At 39.3% G+C, this 21,208-nt stretch overlaps 1 protein-coding gene across 4 annotated transcripts in view; it reads right to left on the bottom strand.

Annotated features, from left to right (window-relative positions):
• The window catches only part of NDRG4 (NDRG family member 4), a 1,570,634-nt gene that overhangs the window by 705,889 nt on the left and 843,537 nt on the right, over nucleotides 1–21,208 (bottom strand). For all 4 annotated transcript variants that reach the window (XM_044081333.1, XM_044081334.1, XM_044081335.1 and 1 more), the window contains one exon: nucleotides 2,668–2,712. In XM_044081333.1, the coding sequence (XP_043937268.1) occupies nucleotides 2,668–2,712 (45 nt within the window). The remainder of the gene's footprint in view (nucleotides 1–2,667; nucleotides 2,713–21,208) is intronic.

Raw genomic sequence — 21,208 nt, 5'->3', positions numbered from 1 at the left:
AGCTGCGGTGGTGGTGCTGCGGTAGCATTGTTGCCTCACAGTAAGACGTCCTGTTCGATTCTCAGCTAGAGCGTCTTCTGTGTGGAGACATGCGTGAATGGGCGTACCTTCATTGAAGGTTGTGCATCAGAGCTGGCAACTCGGCACGTAAAAATCTACTGCCAATCATTAGCGGACCGGAGTTCCGCTGTGGCGACCCCTAACCGGGAAAAGCCGAAAGACACAACAACATTAATCTTTATTGTTCAGAGACACTGCATGTTTCTCATGTTAGTACTGCTGCCTTCAAGAATCTTTATTGCTCAATGACACTGCATCTTTTTCATATCTGTACTGTTGTATTATAACCCGTTTTTTCCTTCAATGACATTGCATTTTTTTCCGTGTTTGAAATGCTGCGTTATAAAAGCTTTACTGCTCATTGATTTTGCCTTTGTGTGCATGTTTGAATGTCAAGATCTTTTCTTTTGAGTTCTGGGGAAGGGGGTAAATGTATGGTTTCATTACATGCATATCTCACTCTGCCTTACTGCTAACTGGTGCACTGTTGAAATAATTTGTTTGTTGTTGTGCTATTGCCCTTTAAACTAAAGTGTCACCTAGAATAAAATCTGTTATCACTTGTCACCTTGGGGTGTTGGGCCTAAAGGAGGGGTGTCACCAGAGTCAGATAGGAAGGAACCCATATCTACTTCAGCTACACCTGTGGTGCGCTATATTAGCATTAGCAGTACTTTATAAAGCTGTAGGGAGGAGTTTGAAAATGTACAGCCTGTGTGACACTATGTGATCAGTGTGCCTTACTTTGTACTCTAATCAGCGGACCCTTCTGGAAGGTGTAGTGAGCATGTTCACTGTACCACAAGGGACTAAATTATGAAAACAGAGCACAGGCACTGTGTGCAAAATGCTCAAGTCCTTGTGAACCTAGGAACGGCACTAGGCAGTTTTTCAATTTTTTTGTTTCCTGAATTCTGGCCTCTGATTTTGTCTACGCCAGCTCATTTTTTTACCTTCAGAATTCTCTCTAACGGTATGCCTTTACAAGTCCCTTGTATGTGCACTGCTGTGATGTAAAAAACAGGGCTGTAGAACTGATTATCAAAAATACCAAAGAAGATAAATAAAAGTCGCACTGTCCTTATTCTTTGAGGATACACACTGTTCTGTTTCTCTGGTGACAACAAAGTAAGTGACAGTGAGTATCTGTACATTTTGCCCAAACATGGAATAACTTTCCTATTTACCAAAATCAATCTTATGATTGCCACAGAAAACTGATTACCTCTAATGTCCTGATGAATACCTCTGGTCCTAATTAAAGCCAATACTTTCTTTTCCAAGCTAAAACATTAGTGTTATCAGTAATTTTAGTCACCATTTTATTTTGTAGCACTACACCATTTTACACTTGGTTACTCAGTATTATGTTTCCAGCACAGCCTTATTTCTACATCTGTTGCTCATTTCCTCCTAGTTTTTATTTGCTGATATTTTTTTTTTTGATTCAGTCTCTTTATGCATTTGGCATATGTATTTTTACATAACAAATAGCTTGCTGCTGCATATTGTTTGACAGGTGTTTAGAAATCAGTTCCTTTCTTTTCCTTCTGCTAAGTGAATGTTTTGACTATTTATTTTTATTAGATTTCTTACTGTCACTCCTGCTAGTCTGGTTTCCCAGGTCGGGCATTAAAAAAAAAAAGACACATTGACACTCCATGTGCCTAGATACTTACAGATTAAACTGAATAAAGAAAACCTGCTTGCTGCAAAACTGACTATATTTAGTTTGTGCCATTTATAAACCTTTTTCACCTATCTATCCACCTACATGATAATTAGCAAATGGAGTGTCTGCATAGGCAGGAAATGCTGCAGAACGACAGAGCAACTAAATTTCAGGAACATGTGATCACAAAATTCAGTATGCCAACCATTAACACCTAACATACTAGAAGAAAATTGATGAAATGTAATACACCGAAGAGGTTTTCAACCTTCAGTTTTCTGACTGAAAATGAAATAATTTTTTGCCTTCAAGTTATATACATTTACACATATTCAATGCAGCCTAAGGCTTATATGTATCATTGCTTTGTAAAGGGTGTATTTGTACCCAGTCTCAAAATGGCATTGTTCCTGAAGAGTTACACTTATTATGGGATGGTGGGCACACATTCTGTTACTCAAAACGCTCATTAATGTACTGTGGATTATTCCTGTTTTTTGGGTATTGATGATGCATTCCTTTCCTATGATTTCCCATCTTCATATTGTAAGAGGCTAACGATCTACATTGGCTTTCTGACTTCAGAGCCGATCACAAGGTTGCACTTGGCCTTGATGAAATGTTGTCTGAGCAAAGTGTCTTGGTGCCTCCCTCAGCTAGTCACTCACATCATAATGAATGATTGGTTGCTTAAGCACACAGAAGTATGCACTCTGCAGAAGAGTTCAGTAAGAATTCTACTCAAAGACAATAACTGGCACATAACTCAAGCTAACTTCAATTAGTGGCTACATCACCGTCAGTTTTTAAAGACTTTTCTTACAAGTTCAAATCATATCATATGAGTACACTGTAGTTACAGCGATGGCGATAAATCGGCCTTAGCAGGGATACATGAGTAAACATGACATGCAGAATAAAAGCACCTGCCTTACCTTCCAGTCAGTGTCAACAGAGGAAAGGAAAGTATCCCTGTTTTCCTGAAACAAGAAAACACAGAACATACGTAAAGCACACAAAAGATATGTTCCCATGTATAAAAAGGATCAGTCAAAATGACATTTCCAAAGAAAATAATATATTAGAAATGGTTCAGACCAGCTTATATCACTCTAAGTGCTACTTAAAAATTATACTCTCTAACAAACAAGGTTTTAAATCTTTGTAAGAAAAACATAGTATTCAGTATTACAAAAGCAATAAGAGACTTTCTTAAACATTGGCAAAGTCTGAGTTATCTATCTTTACTTTCAGATAAAGCATGGACCCCAAACTTTCCTTGGCCTAAAGTAACTGACAGTACTCAAAGCTCATGTATCATTTGAAAATGTTCAATTAGGTGCTGAAACAAAACTACCCTACCCCCAAATAAATAAACAAACAGTCATGTAACCATGACTCCTTCAATACACAAATACTGCTGTTTTTTCCAGTCTGTTCTACAAATAAAATCATTCTCATGAGCTGCTCAACACTTCAGCTCTTCCTACTGTGCCAAACCATCTTATAAATGTAATATTTGTCAGTGTTTTGTATGCGAATTATAACAACCTCTTTAGCAATCAGGTTTGTATGGCTACTACTAATTTTTATGGTTAAATATTTCAGTTTTTATGATCTGTACTCCTACAAGTCTAGTAACATTTGTAGGTCCAAAGCTTCTTTCTAGGTAGGCAGTCTGGATGATCAAATACAGCCTAGCAATGAAACCCAGACAGTTCAGTGAATCTATTTGCCACTCCGCTTGGTTAGGGCTATGCTGCTTATACTAGGAGTAAGGTTTTGAGTTGGTATTCAATCATCTGGACAAAATTTGAAGGAGGGCAGTATGTTACACTGAAATGCAAAAAGAACTTGCTTTGTAGGTAGAGGATACTTTAGGTGTGGAGGCTATCTATCCAAGAGGTATTGTTTATGTTGTGATGAATGCTGCGGTCTTTGGAGTGGGTGCTTTTAGTATTACCAGTATTTCTGAGGTGAGCAAGTATTGGAGGAAATGTTGTTTAGTAGCCTACAAGTCGATACAAAGATCACCATGAGAGAGACACAAATAAGTGAGAGAGCTTTTAATCTGTCCGTCTGTGTAGCTAAAGGAACTTAATCATTTGCTTTTTAGAAAATGCTGCATATTTTCTGATGGGGAAGCTTTTTCCAGAGAAACATTTCAAATGGTGTGCTATATTTTATGACTAACATCAGAAAAGAAGAACAAAGCATGTTTATCACATGCTCATATCTGGAAAACACCTTTGGTAATGAACTGGGCAAGGTAAAAGGATTTCCTAGCTATAAGTGATACATGATGATTGAAAGATAATTCATAGTTGAGAAAGGCATTCAGATCTCTTTCAACCATCTATGCAGTTGTCACTACCACTGACTTTTACCCAACTGCACTACACTACATTTTTTAGCATCATGTTTAAAACTATAGTTAGTACACCAAGTGTTGGCTCTGGCAAGCCTCTTTTTGAGGATATGAGTATCTCAAACTTACAGTCATCAAAACACTTGGTTAGACACAGACCTCCATTTGCTTTCACATCTTAGTACATGCTGAAAAGGAAGGGACCTAAAACAGAGCTCTGACAGACACCTCTAGTAACGTGGCTTTTATATGAGAAGGTACCACCAGTTTTTATTGTGTGCATTCAGTATAAGAATCAATTTGCAAAACTTACTAGTGATGCAAGGGTCTATAATGCATGCACGGAGAATCATATTGAAAGCTTTACCAAGTGTGGACATAATGGCTTTTGTCAATAGCATCTATTACAACTGCAAGGAAATCAAACAGATTAAGAGGACAACATCTACTCTTCAATGACTGAACAGATTAGAGATGAGGGTTTGCAGGTCATCAATTTCATTGTTATTGAAGTTAACTAAGATGTGTTCCATGGCTTTACAAATGATGCTGGACAAACAAACAGGACAATTAGCGGTCAGAGGTTTGTGATGAAGCCACCCTTGCAGACTGGCGCCATAATGGGCATTCTTCAGAAAGGTACATATGCTAAGGAGAGACTAAGGCTGAAAAGGTTCAGAAGGGGTGCAGCAATACAGTACTCTGGCATAATGGTTAAGGTGTGTAGCTGAGAGACACTAGCTTCAGGCTTTGATACTCACCTTTGAAGGAAATTAGTTAGGGTTAAAATAGCCCACAAGGACATTTAGCCTAGTAGGTCCTTATGAAGCTATGAACAAGCAGACAGTCTGGTATATCATCTACGCCCATGAAGCTATTGTTTTTAGTTTTGGATATCACTTGTAGGATCTAATCCTTACTGATTATAGGGGAAAGAAAGCCTAGTGTCTCAAGGCAGACAACATGGGTTTGAGTGTAAGGGGTGAAAATGTAGCTGAATTTGTAACCATGGACACTGGGTATGAATTAAAAGTCACAGTAGGTATTGTTGTGTGACTGGAGCTTTGTGCAGTGTTGAGTGTTACTACTAATACTCCTATTATAGGTACAAAAAGCCTTATGGCTAACCTAGGAGTAGGTGGTTCCTTTTACATCCTACTTTAGTCTTCCTAATGGAGTGCTTATGTTCAAAGCCACACATAAATGATTAATTAACCACACCCACTCTAAACCTCAGTCACCTCCCTGCAACATGTACATACTCTCTACTTTTATGTATGAAAGATACTCACAATACCATCATACCTAGTTCTTCTTCATGCCTAGCTTTCTTATCAGTGAACACTAACCAGTCATTTCTGTCTAGTCTACTCCTTCAACTTCACATGTGTCATGCACCTATAACAAACATATCCAGTACATTATAATTACACCACAAACACTACCTTCATGTACTTTTTTCTTTTCTCCTACCCACATTTCATCCTTCATATAACTAGGACACGTGGGAAATATATATAAATTAGTTTGACATGTATCCAATTTTACTGTACTACCTTCATATCATGTAACCTCATGTACAGTCTTGACCTGTTTGTCTACTGCTTATGGTAACAAGTATTTGCCAGATGTATGTACTTTTTCTCTACCTTGGGCTAAACCTGACAATGGTCCATCTGAAGCAGTGCTTAACCCAGTTAACAAATGCAAAATAAAAAAAAATTGCCCCCTACTTATAGTGAGAGATCTTTCATATGAAGAAAGCATTTTTTTCCATTTTATTATAAAGTTTGTTCATTCAGTAGTTCCACCATAAAGGTCTGTTTTGAAATTCTAGTTATATTTATCCTGAGTGGGGACACAGTTTGCTATACATCATTTTAGATGGGCATAGAATTTAAAGGTACATGTAGCAGACTTAGTGACTACGTCATCTGGGAGTGGTCCTGAATTTCTGATGGCCATGATTATGGCTGTGGCTGCTTAAATGATAGACACCTTCACTCTAGCAATAAACTCTTACATATATCAATAAGATATACAACACTGCTGGAGACTCTCTCTGCTCCCATTATATATAAAAACTCTGGAATGAAATCCCCACCCAGTTAAAACAGACAGAAAATCCAAATAGTTTCAAAACTTTGCTTAAACAGCACCTATGCCAAAGACAGCTCTGTTCTCCATGCTGGCTAGCTTTACTCAGAGTACTTTTCTCCAACTCTTACAACCACTTTCCCAATCTTTTGCACCTTATCACTCCTCCTCATACTGTCCTAATTTCCTAAACACTTACCCTTCCTCCTTCTCTCATACCCCGCCACTAACTACAATTCCTCCTCTGTCCATTTATCCTCCTGTTCATTTCCATAATTTCTCCTTTCATATCTTTCATATCATCAATTTCTACATTATTACTTGTCTGCCTGTACATTTTACTAACATCAAAAAACACCCCAATTTGATCTTTCCACTGCAGCCATCATGCTATAAATATATTAACTGGGATTGGGATTTCTTTAGGTATAGCATTTCAAGTAGGGCTGGGTCGGACATGGCTTTGTAAGTCAAGCAGAGATCACCTCTAAGTAAACGATAAGAGAGATTACATGCTCCAGAGAGCACAACCTCATCACCACTATTAACAGAACATGCTGGAGGGACAGGTTCATCTCCCAAAAACTGCCCATACACTGGAATAGGCTTCCCATTCATGTCAAGCAAAGCACCTCGCTGGCCCTCTTCAAGAGAAATCTTGACAAGTGGATGGGTAACAGAAAGTACACTCCAGGGATCATTCCAGTTGCCCTACTGGATAGGGGCACTGTGAAGTAACATCGGGTGGCACGGTGCCTGGGCAATTTTTTGAGGCTAGGCTTGTAAAGGCTCCAGGGCCAATAGCCTAGTACACACCTATGAACTTATGAACCTATGAACTATTATTGTATTTTATTTTTATATTCAAGAATGAGCCAACATATGGTAACATTTTAACACAAAGAAGGACAGAAATTATGTTTGTGTAAGAAATATTTAAAAATCATGTAAACAGGCTCATGTATAGATGTTTTACCTTGTAATTATAAATGTGCATACTGTATAACTTAAATGTGGAGCTTTTCTCCCCAAGCCTCCACTAAAAATGGCTTTATTCAGTAAGTCTTTTCACAGTCAACAAAGACAAATAAATAGAATTTGGGTGTTAGGAACAGTACTAACAAAGTTGTATGACACAGTTTAGTAAATGGTTACTATATAGATACATAATAACTCTTTGCTTAGCTTGAGAATCTTTTGGAATACTTGACAACCAGTTAAATGTAGCAAGGTGCTATTAGAGTTCTTTGCTACAGCACAGCAAAAGTGCTTGCACGAAGAAAGACAAAAGAAAATGGTTTTCAGACTTGGGAAACACCTGTTATGTATTTTCCTATCCATATTTATTATTTATTTACATAAGAAATGAAGGCTGTGGGAATCGAACTCTGCACCACAAGAAGTACTTCATTAACAGCTCATAGCTTTGATTCTCTGCACTAACTACCAGATAATAACTTAATGCATGACCATAACTTTAGAACATCTGCAATGACATCTCAGGTTTATTAAGTGCCATTCTTCTTAGTTATGCTGAGGTGAACCTTTGTCCTAACTGGACTTCTAGCTTTTTATTATGATCCGTGATCATATTTATTTGCCATCATGCTAAGTCCCGTGTCATAAACATAGAAAGACTTGTGCTCCTTGTATACTTCTTTACTAAATACAGACACATAATACTGGATATGCTATTTTTGTTTTGCTTTTAAATGTTTGTCACCATCTTCCTCTAAATTGTCACAAATGTCATGCATCATTTCATAAGTTAAGTAATATTTTTTAATTGAACAAATTCAGTAATACTCATAGCAAGAATGGAATTCTCATTCCTTTCCAACCATTTTTGCAGAGTACCTCCAGTGAACTGTATTCCATCTTTAAGTCAGAAGATGGGGTAGTTAGAGCTGCCAAATGAATTATTATTGTATATTTGAGGCATTTATATAAGCCCAGTATTGTTATAATGGAAGTTTTCAATAGTAACATTCTTGAACTTTTCAAATCAGGCCTAAGTACCCCTTCGCTGATCTGATCCTACTTCAGCTAGCTTCCGAACCAACTAGATCCAATCATATCTATTATACCATGACCTCCCCAAAACGTGCACGCTGATAGGCCAGCGTGCACATTGTAAATCGAGTTATACTAATGGAAAAAGGTCCGGTCGCCCGGACTTTTTTCCATTAGTATAACTCTACTTTTAAAACACTGTCTCGCTATGTTAAATGGGTTTAACATAGCGAGACAGCTTTAAAATAAGCAACGGAGATCTACGTTGCTTATTTTAAAGCTGTCTCGATATGCTAAACTCATTTAACATAGCGAGACAGGTTTAAAAAAAAAAAGCAATGGAGAAAGCAAGATCTCCGTTGCTTTTTTTACTGTTTCGCTATGTTAAATGGGTTTAACATAGCGAGACAGTTTTAAAATAAGCAACGGACATCTCCGTTGCTTATTTTAAAACTGTCTCGCTATGTTAAACCCATTTAACATAGCGAAAACAGTAAAGAAAACGCAACGGAGATCTTGCTTTCTCCGTTGCTTTTGCCCACAGCTCTGATGCACTGTGCAGGCGCACAGTACATCAGAACTGCCGCGGATGCCAGACATCTGCGGAAGGGCAGTAAACAGGCATTATACTATGCCATTATTTAAGAAAAGTAATAGTTTCTTTTCTTAAATAATGCCATGGTATAATAGCAATAACCCACTTCTGGGTGTGGGTAATGCTGTATTTACCCACGGTTGGTTTTGTTTGGTCCCTTGGGCTTCGCCCTCGGGACCAAACCACGCCAACCGTGGGTAAATCCAGCATTACCCACACCCAGGCGTGGGTTATTGCTATAAGAAATACTTCTTCCTAGATCTCATGATCACAAATAAACCATTTGAAATATCATAATATCTACTTACAACCATTGAACATTAGTGGATCAAGCTGCAATAATTTACTACCTATACTGCAAAAAATTCAAAGTTGGACAATTTTGAAAAAATTGAGTATTAAAGCTGTAAAACAGTAATAAATGGATGAAATCAATGAAAATCAGTCATACTACCACACCAATGACACGAACAAACGTTTGGAGAAGGTATAAAAATACGGATTCAATAAAGTTTGGCAGTCTCTCTGCTGTAAGTTTGGTGCCCACATTTATGATCATTCTAGGAGTATTCAGCTAAGTTGCCAACACTATCTACATTGTAACCATTGCACATTTGTCCCAAATGTTTACAATTCAGGCTCTCTGACACTGCATCTGCCATCAAAATGTTTTTGTTTTCATTTCACAACTTAGTTATGCAGAAATTAGAGAGAACCCTGAATGCTAAGGAATGTATGCAACTCCTATAATTTAAGGACTTGATCTACAGCTAAATGAAAAATTAATAACTGCCCCAACAATAAACAGCAATATATTCAATCAAGTAAAGAAGTTTGGAAAATAATCCATATAAAAGCTATCTACTACCTAGACAAAAAGTCCCTTCTAAACCTAAAATGTTTTGAAATTAAATTAACAAAATCACATAACATAGCCAAAAAAAAAGGTAGCATTACCACTGCAGAAATCTGTTCCCAGGCATTGGCCATTAACTTTTCCTCCTCATCAACTATTACACATTCCACTAGTATTTACCGTACTACCAAAATGTTCACTAAATCATTGCGTTTCATTATTTTACAACAGGAAAACATTTTTAAACTGTAACAGACACAGAATTAGATTGCCTTCATAACTGTGGACATTCTGGTAGCAGCAGCTTATATCCCTGCTTAATTTAAATATGCAAGGACAATATTAGACAGCTCTTTAACTTCTGTTCAAAACATCAGTCCTTCAATAAATTTTTGAAAGAAAGTACAATTTCCACATCTAACAAGAATTCGTCTTCCAGTGATTCACATGACAGACCCATTTCACTTCTCTCAGATCTATGAAAACTGATAGATAAAAAGATAGGAGCCTAAATGTAGATCAGTGACAATTTATGAGCACATCATCTCTCCTACCCTGCACAAAATCACAAAAGCCCATTGTCATCATAAATGTAGATCAGTGACAATTTATGAGCACATCATCTCTCCTACCCTGCACAAAATCACAAAAGCCCATTGTCATCATCATCATCATCAACAGTCTTTTTTCCATGTTTTAAAGTGGGTCAGGATTTCGCATCCATTGTTGCCATCTTTCTATATTAACTGCCACTATCCTATCTTCCTCAACAGCCATGCCTGACTGTTACAGATCTTCTCTCACACAATCCAGCCATCTAACTGCTGGATGTCCTTGTTTCCTCTTTCCTTCTTCTCTCTTCCAAATCTTCTTTACCAAACTGTCATCTTCTTTCCTGCATGTATACCCAAGCCATCGTATTATGTTCTCTTTGACCTTCTCTGCAACTGGAGCTACTCTGGCTTTTGCTCTGATGTCTTCAGTTTTTTTGTCTGTCCCATAGTGTGTATCCTACCACCCTTCTCAGACACTTCATATTCATCACCTCTAGCTTCCTCAGTTGCTATGCCTTTACTGCCCAGATTTCTGTACTATACAGTAGTACTGGTTGCACCACTGTTTTGTACACCTTACTTTTCATCTTCTTTGGCATTCTTCTGTTGCACGCTATCTCTGACATTCTATGCCAGTTGGCTGCAGCACCTCTGATTCTAGCTTTGACCTCCTCATTCAGACTTCCCTTCACCTCAACCACCCCTCCTAGATACTTGAAGCTGTTAACTTGCTTTACTAATTTCTCTACTATTTTAGTTTTCAATTTCTTCTGATTCTCCCCATTTGTTGACATGACAACTGTCTTGTCTGTACTCAGTTCTATCCCATGTTCCTTCGCTTTTGCATACCATTCTTCTAACATTTGTTGAATTTTTTTATTTAGAGTCAACTTGTAATGCCATATCATCTTCAGACTACAGCTTTTGGTATCTGTCCCATTTGAACTGTTTGTTATTATAGTCCATCACCAGTGGAAAGAGCAGCTTAACTCTGATGCATACACACTGCCACTGGGAACCCCTCTGTGAGTCTAAATGCTGTCACTGGATCCTTGTACATAGCCAGCACCATTTCTACCAATGTTTCTCAGACTTCAAACTGCTGCATGACTGTCCAGATTAGTTTCCTTGAGACCTTGTCATATGATTTCTCCAGGTCTCTGAATGCCCAGCTGGGCTCCTTCGACGTGTCAAAATGCTTCTCAATTGTCTCACTGCAAACATTGGGTCAATTGTGTTGTATCCTGACCTGAATCTGACCAACTCATCCACCAACATACTATATACTATTCTGCATATTCATTCATCAGTCAGCCTCTTTGGTACTTTCATGCAGTGTGACAGGAGTTTGATACCCCCATATTGTCCACATTGGTGAATGTCCCTAAGGTTTTTGTACAGTGGCACTAGAATGCTTATGTTCTAGTCATCTGGGATAGGCCTTTCCCTCCATACTGATATGAGTACCTTCTGGAGCCATTTCTCCCCAGCTCACCCAAAGACTTGAGTATATCTGAACAGACCTCTTCTGAGCTTGTGACTTTCCCTGACTTCATTTTCCTTAGTGCTGTTCTTATTTTTTCTAGAGTGAGGTTTTCTTCCTCTTTCATCATAGGCTGCTTCTGGGGCAGTGTATGTTCTTTGGGGTGTCTTCATTCAGAAGCTGCTAGAAGTACTTTCTTCTGCCATTGATGTCCATGAAATGGTGAGCAGGTTATTGGTGGCATCCCTTATGAAGGATGTCTAACAACTGTCTTCTTTAGTGCTTCCTACTTCACATTACAACCTGACATTGTTTCTTTGTGCCATCTGTGGAGTCACTTTCCAAAAGTTGGTAGAGTGCCTCTGATGCCTTTTTCTTTCTTCTGCAATTGCTCTCTTAGCCATTTTGTTAGTCACCCATATTCTTTTTTACCCTGGTCTGTCTTTTCTATCTCACACTATTTCCTGCACACCTTTCTTTTGATGACTTACCATAATTCTGCATTCCACCATCAACCTTCCCTATACACCTTATTTCCATACCTGGCTCCAATGCATATGTGTTCTTTAATCTTCACACATGCTTTTTTGAGGTGCTGCCATTCTTCCTCAACTCCACATATTTGCACTTTTTTTATATAGTGCTAGACCCATGATTATTTCCTTGAACTTTTGGTCTTACTCTCCAGTCAACTTCCAGGTTTCAACCTAGTCTCCATTGATGTTAGAGCCTTCTGTGACTACTGCTTCCAGCTTATGTTGTGTGCCAACTATTTCACTGGGGATGACTTTGCAATTGTTGGTTCTACCCAGAGCTATTTGCTACCAGGATGAAGTTTACCTTGCAAACTGGGCAGTCTTTTATGTGATCTTGTTAATATCTCTCTTGCTGAATCACATGTTGGCCAGAAACAAGCCATTTGTCAGACAGAAGACTAGACTGGTCTTTCCCTTCTTTACTGCTGTTGCCCCACCCATGTGATCCCAGACAGTCCTCAAATCCTTTTCTGTTTGTCTGGATATTAACATTCAGGTCTCTCATTGTCAACACCTACTGATGTTATCCTGCATTATCTAGTAGGTCCTGCAGATGCTGCATAAATGCACTGTTTTCCTCATTAAGACAACCTTGCTGTGGGGAATAGGTGGAAATTATGTATACTTCACACTGGAGTCTAATTACATTGAGTCTGTCACAAATTCAGATGACATCCTTCACCATCTTCTAAAGGCTCTCCCTCAGTACAATTCCCACACCATTTCTGGTCTGTCATCTTCCTCAGTAGCAGAGTCTGGATCAAAAGTCAAGTGGGTTTGCTGCACTGTCCTTCCATCTTGTCTTCTGGATACACACAATGTCCAGCCTTCTTCTTCCCATCATGTCATCCACTTCCAAGCTGAATTCCATCAGTGACCCTATATTGAGTGTAGAAACCATTAGTTCATGTTTGACAGGCTGGTTGGTTATATGTCCAACATTTGCTCAACAGAACTAAACAAGGTAACTCAAGCTAAGCAACAGTGGACAGCCAGTAGCTTATTGACCCAGGGCTGCATGGCTTACTGCAGGCATACACTGGCTGGCAGAGGCATACAGACCCCCTACCATCATTATCATGAGCCCCTGGCAAAGATCAGAATACGCCAAATCCTTGATCCACTTATCACCAGCAAATATCCATGGCCATTTTTAGTGACATTAGTTAATGTGATCAAATCATCTAGACCTAATTCTTCTTACGCCATTGAGTGACTAACCCTGACATGGGACAGAGTTTGTAATGTTCTCCTATCTAGAGGATTCTGTGAATTACAGCTAATGCCTAACCCAGCTGGTCAACACAACTCTTCCTCCAGTCAGCACTTAGCATATTTTTGTGAGGTGGGAGGAACCCCACAAAGACAAAGAGAGAAAGAATAGTTGTGTAAAATGTTACCATAACCATAGATGTCCTTCTCTTCTACATTGCAGTATTTATAACATGAGGGAGATTCCACCTAGGCAACCCGAACATCTAGCCAGTATACCAAAGACTTAAACTACTGTAAGGTATGTGTGATGTTGCACATAGTACGGCTGAGCACTGGCCATAAAAGTGACGTCTGCACGTACCAGCCTCAGAACTGAATGCCCAGGTCAGAACATCAGCCCTAAGATAAGAGGTAAAGATTCTCAGGTAAAGCCCAAGGAAGAGCATGAACCAAGCGGGGAAGGAGGGAGGAATAGAATACTGCAACATGGAAGAGAAGGACATATATGGTTATGGTAAGATTTTACACAACTATTCTATGTCCTTTTATTCCCATGTTGTAGTATTCAAAACATGAGGAAGAATACCAAATGGGGAGTAGGAGCACAAGAAGTCTTCCAAAAGCCATGCCGAATTGCTATGGTAAATCCTACTCTGGATCTGGAAATGGAATCTGGTTTGTAGTATTTAGTAAAGGAATGGATGGAGGACCAAGTAGCTGACTCTAGGATGGAAGCAGTATCCAGTCCTTTAAAGAAGGCTCCAGATGAAGCCAAAGCTCTAGTTGAATGTGGTTTAACAAAGGAAGACAGAGTTTTCCCCTGAGAGATATAGCAAAAAGTAATAGCCTTACAGATTCAAGTAGAAACAGTCTGTTAAGAAGTAGGTTTTTCCAGCACCCTGGGTTTAAAAGAAATAAACAATTTCTTAGATTTCCTAATGGATTTGGTTTTGTCCAGGTAATATCTGAGTTGTCTGTGTACATCTAAAGTGTGTAGGACCTTCTCACTGGAGTTTTGAGGTGACAGGAAAAAGGTGGGTAAATGAATAAATTGATTAAAGGAGAAGTCATTAACCACTTTAGACATAAAAGAAGGATTGGTATAAAGGGAAACCCTATTCTTGTAAAAAATCAGAAAAGGCTGAGAGGCCATTAAAGCTTGGGGTTCTGAAACTCAACTAGCAGAAGTAATGGCTACCAATAAAACAGCCTTCCAAGTATAACATTTTAGGGGAGAAGCAGCAGCAAGTCCAAAGGCTGCTTGAGTCAGTTTTTCCAAATCAAAATGTAGGTCCCAAGGAGGAGGAACATGTTTTCTTGGAGGCCTAGTGTGAAGGGCACCTTTTAAGAAAAGTCTGACCTCTAATCTAGACACTAAGGGAGGAGACAAAGGCAGACATGCAGAAATGACTGACAGATGGACTTTAACTGAGGAATAGGTCAATCCAGCCTTGAGCAATTCACAAAAGTAAGAAAGGACTAGAGGAACATCCATGGAAAATGGATCTAGACTCTTATTAAGACACCATATGGAGAACCTCTTCCATTTGGATAAGTAGCATTTCCTTTTAGTAGGTTTCCTGGCCTCCTGCAGGACAAGAAGCACGTCTTCAGAAAAAAAGATGTCTGAAGGGGATCAAAAGCCTATCACCCACAATGTCAGGCTTAGTGTTGATAAATGTTGATGAATGAGAGATCCCTTGTCTTGTGTGAGCAGATCCACCCTGTGAGGTAAATTGTCTTGATTGTCCTTGGCTAATTGCAGAAGAAGAGAGAACCAATCCTTTCTTGACGTAACCAACAAGATTTTTGGTTTATCCTTCTGAATCTTCAAGAGGGCCTTCTGAATTAGAGGGAAAGGGGGAATGTGTAAAGAAGATCCCCTTCCATGAGAATGATAGGGTGTCCATCTTCCAGACCAGAGGGTGAGGGGCTCTAGCACAGAACTTCGGAAGTTGTCTGTTCATAGGGGAGGCAAAGAGATCTGTTTGAGGTGTACCCCACTGATGGAGAATGTTCTGAAACACATCCCTTTGGATCATCCATTTGTGGGCCTGTATCATGAATCTGCTCAGAGTGTCTGCCTGATCATTTTGAGCTGATGGAATGTAAATAGCTGTCAGAGTTACCTTTGCTTCCAGTGCAGTCTCCCAGGCTGTGATTGCTAACCTGCAAAGTAGATAAGATGTTGTTCTCCCCTGCTTGTTCACATACCAGAGAACAGTCGTGTTAATTGTGAACGGTTTCAAGGGACCTAGAAGAAGGGGTGATCTGAAGGCTTGAAGGGCCAGGATCAGAGCCATCATCTTTCTGATGTTGAAGTTGCTTCCTTATGGAAAGAGACCAAAGACCTTGTACTTTTAGGTTTCCCAGAATTGACCCTCACCCCAGATCTAAAGCATCTGTGAACAGTTCTTGAACTGGAGGTAGTGGCTGCAAGGGAAGCCCTGGATTCTGGGAGATTTATTCACTCCACCAAAGCAATTCTTTCATCAGGCATTGGAGAAGTGGAAGAACAAATTCTAGAGGATGAGCATGCTGTGACCAGAGAGGTTTCAAATACCACTGGAATTTCTGCATGTGAAGCTTGGCTAGTGGTAGCATTGTTATAACTGAAGCCATGAACCCAAGCATCCTTAGGAATTCCCTGGCAGTCAGGGAGGGCAGTAGAAGCAACTGTAGGAAATATGTTTGCAGAGATTGCATCATTTGTGGAGGTAGAAATGCTGTCATAAGGTCTGTCCTTATTCTACAACCTAGGAAAACCCGGTCCTGTGAAGGAGTCAGAGAAGACTTGCCATAGTTAAGGGTGAATCCCAGAACTGAGTCATATGGAGATGGTAGTTTAAAGGTTATAAGTCCAAAAAAGTGCCAGAGTCCGCTGTAAAGTGATCCAAGACAAATTTATTCCACAAGGTTAAAATAACCACGCTGCTTGCTGGTCTCCAAACCAGCGAACCAACAGTACAATAAACGCTCTTACATACACATTAGAGAAACTGCGTTTTCGTCGTTAAGACTTCATCAGACAATGTAATAAACTTTAACACTCTTTTAAATACTGAATGAATTAATTGATATCTATTTCATTGGTCCTATATCGTGCCATACTCATTCAAACACACCAATCCAAACTTCTAAATCATTAATATGAATGCCTTTATCATTAAAGTGCTTTGTGCTTTTAGTTAAAAACATATATTAAAAAAGAATTAAAAACTGACATTTCACTATAAATACTAATAGAATTAATTGTTTAAATATGAATATTAATAAATAAATATACAATCGTAAAAATCTATTTAAAAAGTCTATTTAAAAAACATGTATTAGTAATGAATGCATGACTTTTGTTTTGGTGAAAAGAACTTGGAAAACCATCATATATTAATGCCCTCTAGTGTCCAGAATCCGCACTACTCTATAATTTGTTAGCTCTAATTTTTAATAGGGGTGTTATAGTTAAAAATTCATTAATTCCTGGACTATTGTTGGAATCCAAGTACACCTGCCACCATAGTTCCTTATTTTCCAGGATTTCCTCCCAGAGTCCTCCCCTATTGTCAGGCTTAACTTGGTCCAACACAAAAAATTCATATTTAGCTTCAGGGCATACATTACTATGTTTATATAGTGCATTAGTATTTTTAGCTTTTAAGATGTCATAATTGTGTTCGTATATTCTACGTTTCAAACATCTCTCAGTCTTACCCACGTAGAACGACTGACATGTCTGACAAATTGCTATATAAACAACTCCCCTACTGTCACAATTATAGTAAGTCCTACTTTTAATCCTTCTCTTTCTGCTGTCTATATATATTTCTGCCTTGTTGATTATGTATGGGCATTGATGGCATCTTCCGCATTTGTATGTCCCCCACCTCCTAGTGTTGCTGTCCCTAACCATTTTATTTCCTCTTTCTAAAATTTTACCTACACTAGGTGGATTTTTGAATACTATCTTGGGTTCCATTCTAGGTATCTCTTCTATATCCGTTAGAATGCTAAACTTTTTCCATTCTTTTTTGAAAAAATAGCTTAACTTTGTATTGGAACTATTATATTCTATAACTAAACTTCTCCTATAACTATCTTGATCATTCTTCTTACTATTTATTCCTGAGTTATACCCCGACCCTAATTTAGGCTTATTCCCCTTGCCAAGTATCGGTTCAAACCTACCTAGTCTTCCTTCTTCTACTTCACTTCTTAACTTGTTGATGAACTCCTCCGGATATCCACGTTCTCTGAACATGTTGTGTAATGTCTTACATTCTTCCTGGAAGTCTAAGTCGTTTGATGTCATTCGAGAACCCCTTACAAATTGTCCTTTGACGATGTTCTTCTTACTATGTAAGGGGTGGGCACTATTGTAATGTAAGTAGGAGTTGACGTAGGTCTCCTTTCTATATACCTTACTCTCAAATTTTCCAGCCCTTTTTGTTTTTTAAATAGACTTTTTAAATAGATTTTTTACGATTGTATATTTATTTATTTATATTCATATTTAAACAATTAATTCTATTAGTATTTATAGTGAAATGTCAGTTTTTAATTCTTTTTTAATATATGTTTTTAACTAAAAGCACAAAGCACTTTAATGATAAAGGCATTCATATTAATGATTTAGAAGTTTGGATTGGTGTGCTTGAATGAGTATGGCACGATATAGGACCAATGAAATAGATATCAATTAATTCATTCAGTATTTAAAAGAGTGTTAAAGTTTATTACATTGTCTGATGAAGTCTTAACGACGAAAACGCAGTTTCTCTAATGTGTATGTAAGAGCGTTTATTGTACTGTTGGTTCGCTGGTTTGGAGACCAGCAAGCAGCGTGGTTATTTTAACCTTGTGGAATAAATTTGTCTTGGATCACTTTACAGCGGACTCTGGCACTTTTTTGGACTTATTAGTTTCAAACTGGTGCTTACATTCGTTTTTCTTTGGTTCGAGTTTAAAGGTTATGTTGCAAGGTGACTGGGTGTTCTGCTTGAATTAGCAGGTCATCTAGGTAAGGGTAAATGAGAATACCCTGGAGCCTGCAAAAGGCAATGACAGGAGGCAAGCACTTTGTAAATACCCTTGGAGCCATAGAGAGTCCAAAGGTCAAGGCACAGAAGTGAAAATGAGAGGAAGCAACAGGAAAACATAATAATTTCCTATAGAGAGAGTGTATGGGAATGTGGAGGTAAGCATCCTTTATGTCTAAGGCAACCACATAAACTTGAGATAACAGAAGTGGGAACAGAGTTTGAAGGGTAAGCATCCTGAAGGAGTGTGCATGAAAGAACAGACTGAGTTAGGAAAAGTTTAAATCTGGTTTCCAAGGGCCATCTTTCCTGGGAAATAGGAACATTCTGGAATAGAACCCCTTTTCTCTTTCCAAAGCAGGAACCTCCTGAATGGTTCCTTGTGCTTTCAAGTCTTGAATGTCTTGAAGGGAAAAGTTGGATCTGATCCTTTGGTGGTTGTGGTATTCCCATGAAAGGTGGAATGGTTATCCAAGTCATGTAATAACCCTTTTGAACAATGGGCAGGACCCAGTTATCTGTGATAATGCCTGTCCAATGTGAGGGGAAAGGAGAATTTCTGAGAGTGTTGCCAGGTAGTCACAGACTACCTGGCTTTTCTGGAAAGTGGGTCTTCTGAGCAGAGTAAGACTGGGACCTAGGAGGCATTTGTCTGGGTGCACTCTTTTTGTGTTGTTGGGAAGAAGTATGACTTTTTATTCTTGCAAAATTTGCTCTAGATTGGTAGTTCCTATGAAATATAGGAACATGAGAGACAGACACATGTTTAAGCTCCTGAAGTCCTTTTCTTTTCTCTTGAAAGGTTTTGAGAAGGGCTGCAGCATTACAACCAAACAAGGAAGCTTTGTTCAAAGGTGCATCCATGATCTTTGCTTTGAAGTCCTCAGGCATAGGTTGTAATCTCAGCCAGGAAAATCAGCTGAGGACAGAACCAGATGTAGCTGATCTTGCAGGCACCTCTGCTGCATCATAGCTGCATTTAATAGAATGTCTAGTGACCTGGGAAGAAATTGCCAAAAGGGAAGAGAGTTGGGATTTTGCTGCAGAGTCTGGGAGATCTGTCTGAATGCTTGTGAAAGGACAGCCAAAGCATACTTGGACATGTGTGCCTGACAGTTAATGACCCTAAAGGCCAGATTGGAAGAGGTGTATACCTTTTTCCCAATTCTCTCCATCATCTTGCTATCTTTATCAGAAGGAAGAAGACTGGTGGAGGGCAGTAATTTAGAAGTTTTATCAGCAGGCAAGGAGATCACAGCTGGGTTTGCAAGAGGGCATTTATACAAGTAGCTGCTGTCCTCAGGAACCTTATAGAAACTGTCTGGCCTCTTGGGTGCAGGGGGTTGAGAATCAGGATGTGTAGATGCAGCAAGGAAAGCATCTTGAAATGCTGGCAAGACAAGTGGGATGGCTGAAGGAGCTGGAGAGTCAATTTACAAGAGGTCATAATACCTCTTCTGTACCTCTGAAACTTGAGACATTTCCCATTTGAAAACTCTCACTTTGGAGATAGTTTCTTCAAAGGAAATATCCTCTGGTGGAGAATCTCCACCACTGGAATCCACATCAGGGGAAGCATATTCCAAGGGAGAGTCTATTTGAGTGGAATACAACAGGGATTCATCTGAGGATGATTCATCTTCCTCAGATCCCTCAAACTCAGCAGATGGAGGGGGCAGATAGGGGTTGCAGGTGTAGGAAGTGACAAGGAACAAGGCCTAAGTGCCAGAAAGGCATTCAAAATCCCTTGACAGAAAGCTTGCTAGTCAGGGGAAGGCTCCTGACTGGAGAAAACATGTTTTTGTTTTCTCTTAAAAGAAAGTCCTATCCTAGACTGGGAAGGAAAGGCCAACATAGGTCTGGGCTCCAGACTGGCACAACCTCAATGGAAGGGGTAGGAGAAGTACTGCACAGAATGTTGGAAGGAGCGAGCCGTAGTTCCCCCATACCATCCAAACTGGACATCTGCAAGACCTCTGTGGACATGGTGTGGGAATCCGCCATAGTGGCTTCTAGAGTAGTACCTGCAAAAGGAGGAGGACCTGAAACCGTACAAGCCTCTGGGCCTTCATTGACCTCAACAGGGATGTCCAGGACCAGGGGCGCAGCTGAAGATTTGGGCCTTAAGTTCTTAACTTTTTTCTTCGGAGGTTCACCTGATAGACCAGCAGTACCTTCCATACCAAACACTAACCTCTTAAGTCTCTAGTTTTCTAAGTAAATGTTAAGGGCAGACAGATGACTGCAGAGAGTTTTAGGGATGAACGCCTGATCAATGGCATAGGCCTTGTAATCGTGATCAGACCCCAGCTAAAAATGACTCTGGTCGTGGTTATCTTTGTGTGGAATCTGTCTTCCAGAATGGCACTTGCCCTTCTTGGATGACATTAACCTTTAACAAGCATGCAGTATCAAAAGTATAAAACTTTTTCCCTAACAGGGCACTTATCTGAATATAAGAATAACTTTCAGTGATCAGACAGATGACTGGAAGCTGTCATTTGGACTGGAGACACAGAGGTTCAGAGTATGGTATTTGAGGATGTCACTTTTATGGCTGATGCTCAGCTGTACTATGTGCAACGTCACATGCAACTTGCAGTAGCTTAAGTCTTTGGTATACTGGCCAGACATTTGGGTCACCTAGGCAGAATCTCCCTCATGTTATGAATACTACAACATGGGTGTGAAGATAAGTGAAGGCTGCCAGCCTAGCCAGATGG

Source organism: Protopterus annectens, chromosome 8.part0, assembly GCF_019279795.1.
Source record: "Protopterus annectens isolate FY-2018-M chromosome 8.part0, PAN1.0, whole genome shotgun sequence".
Lineage (NCBI taxonomy): Eukaryota > Metazoa > Chordata > Ceratodontiformes > Protopteridae > Protopterus > Protopterus annectens.
This window is presented reverse-complemented; position numbering and strand designations above follow the sequence as displayed.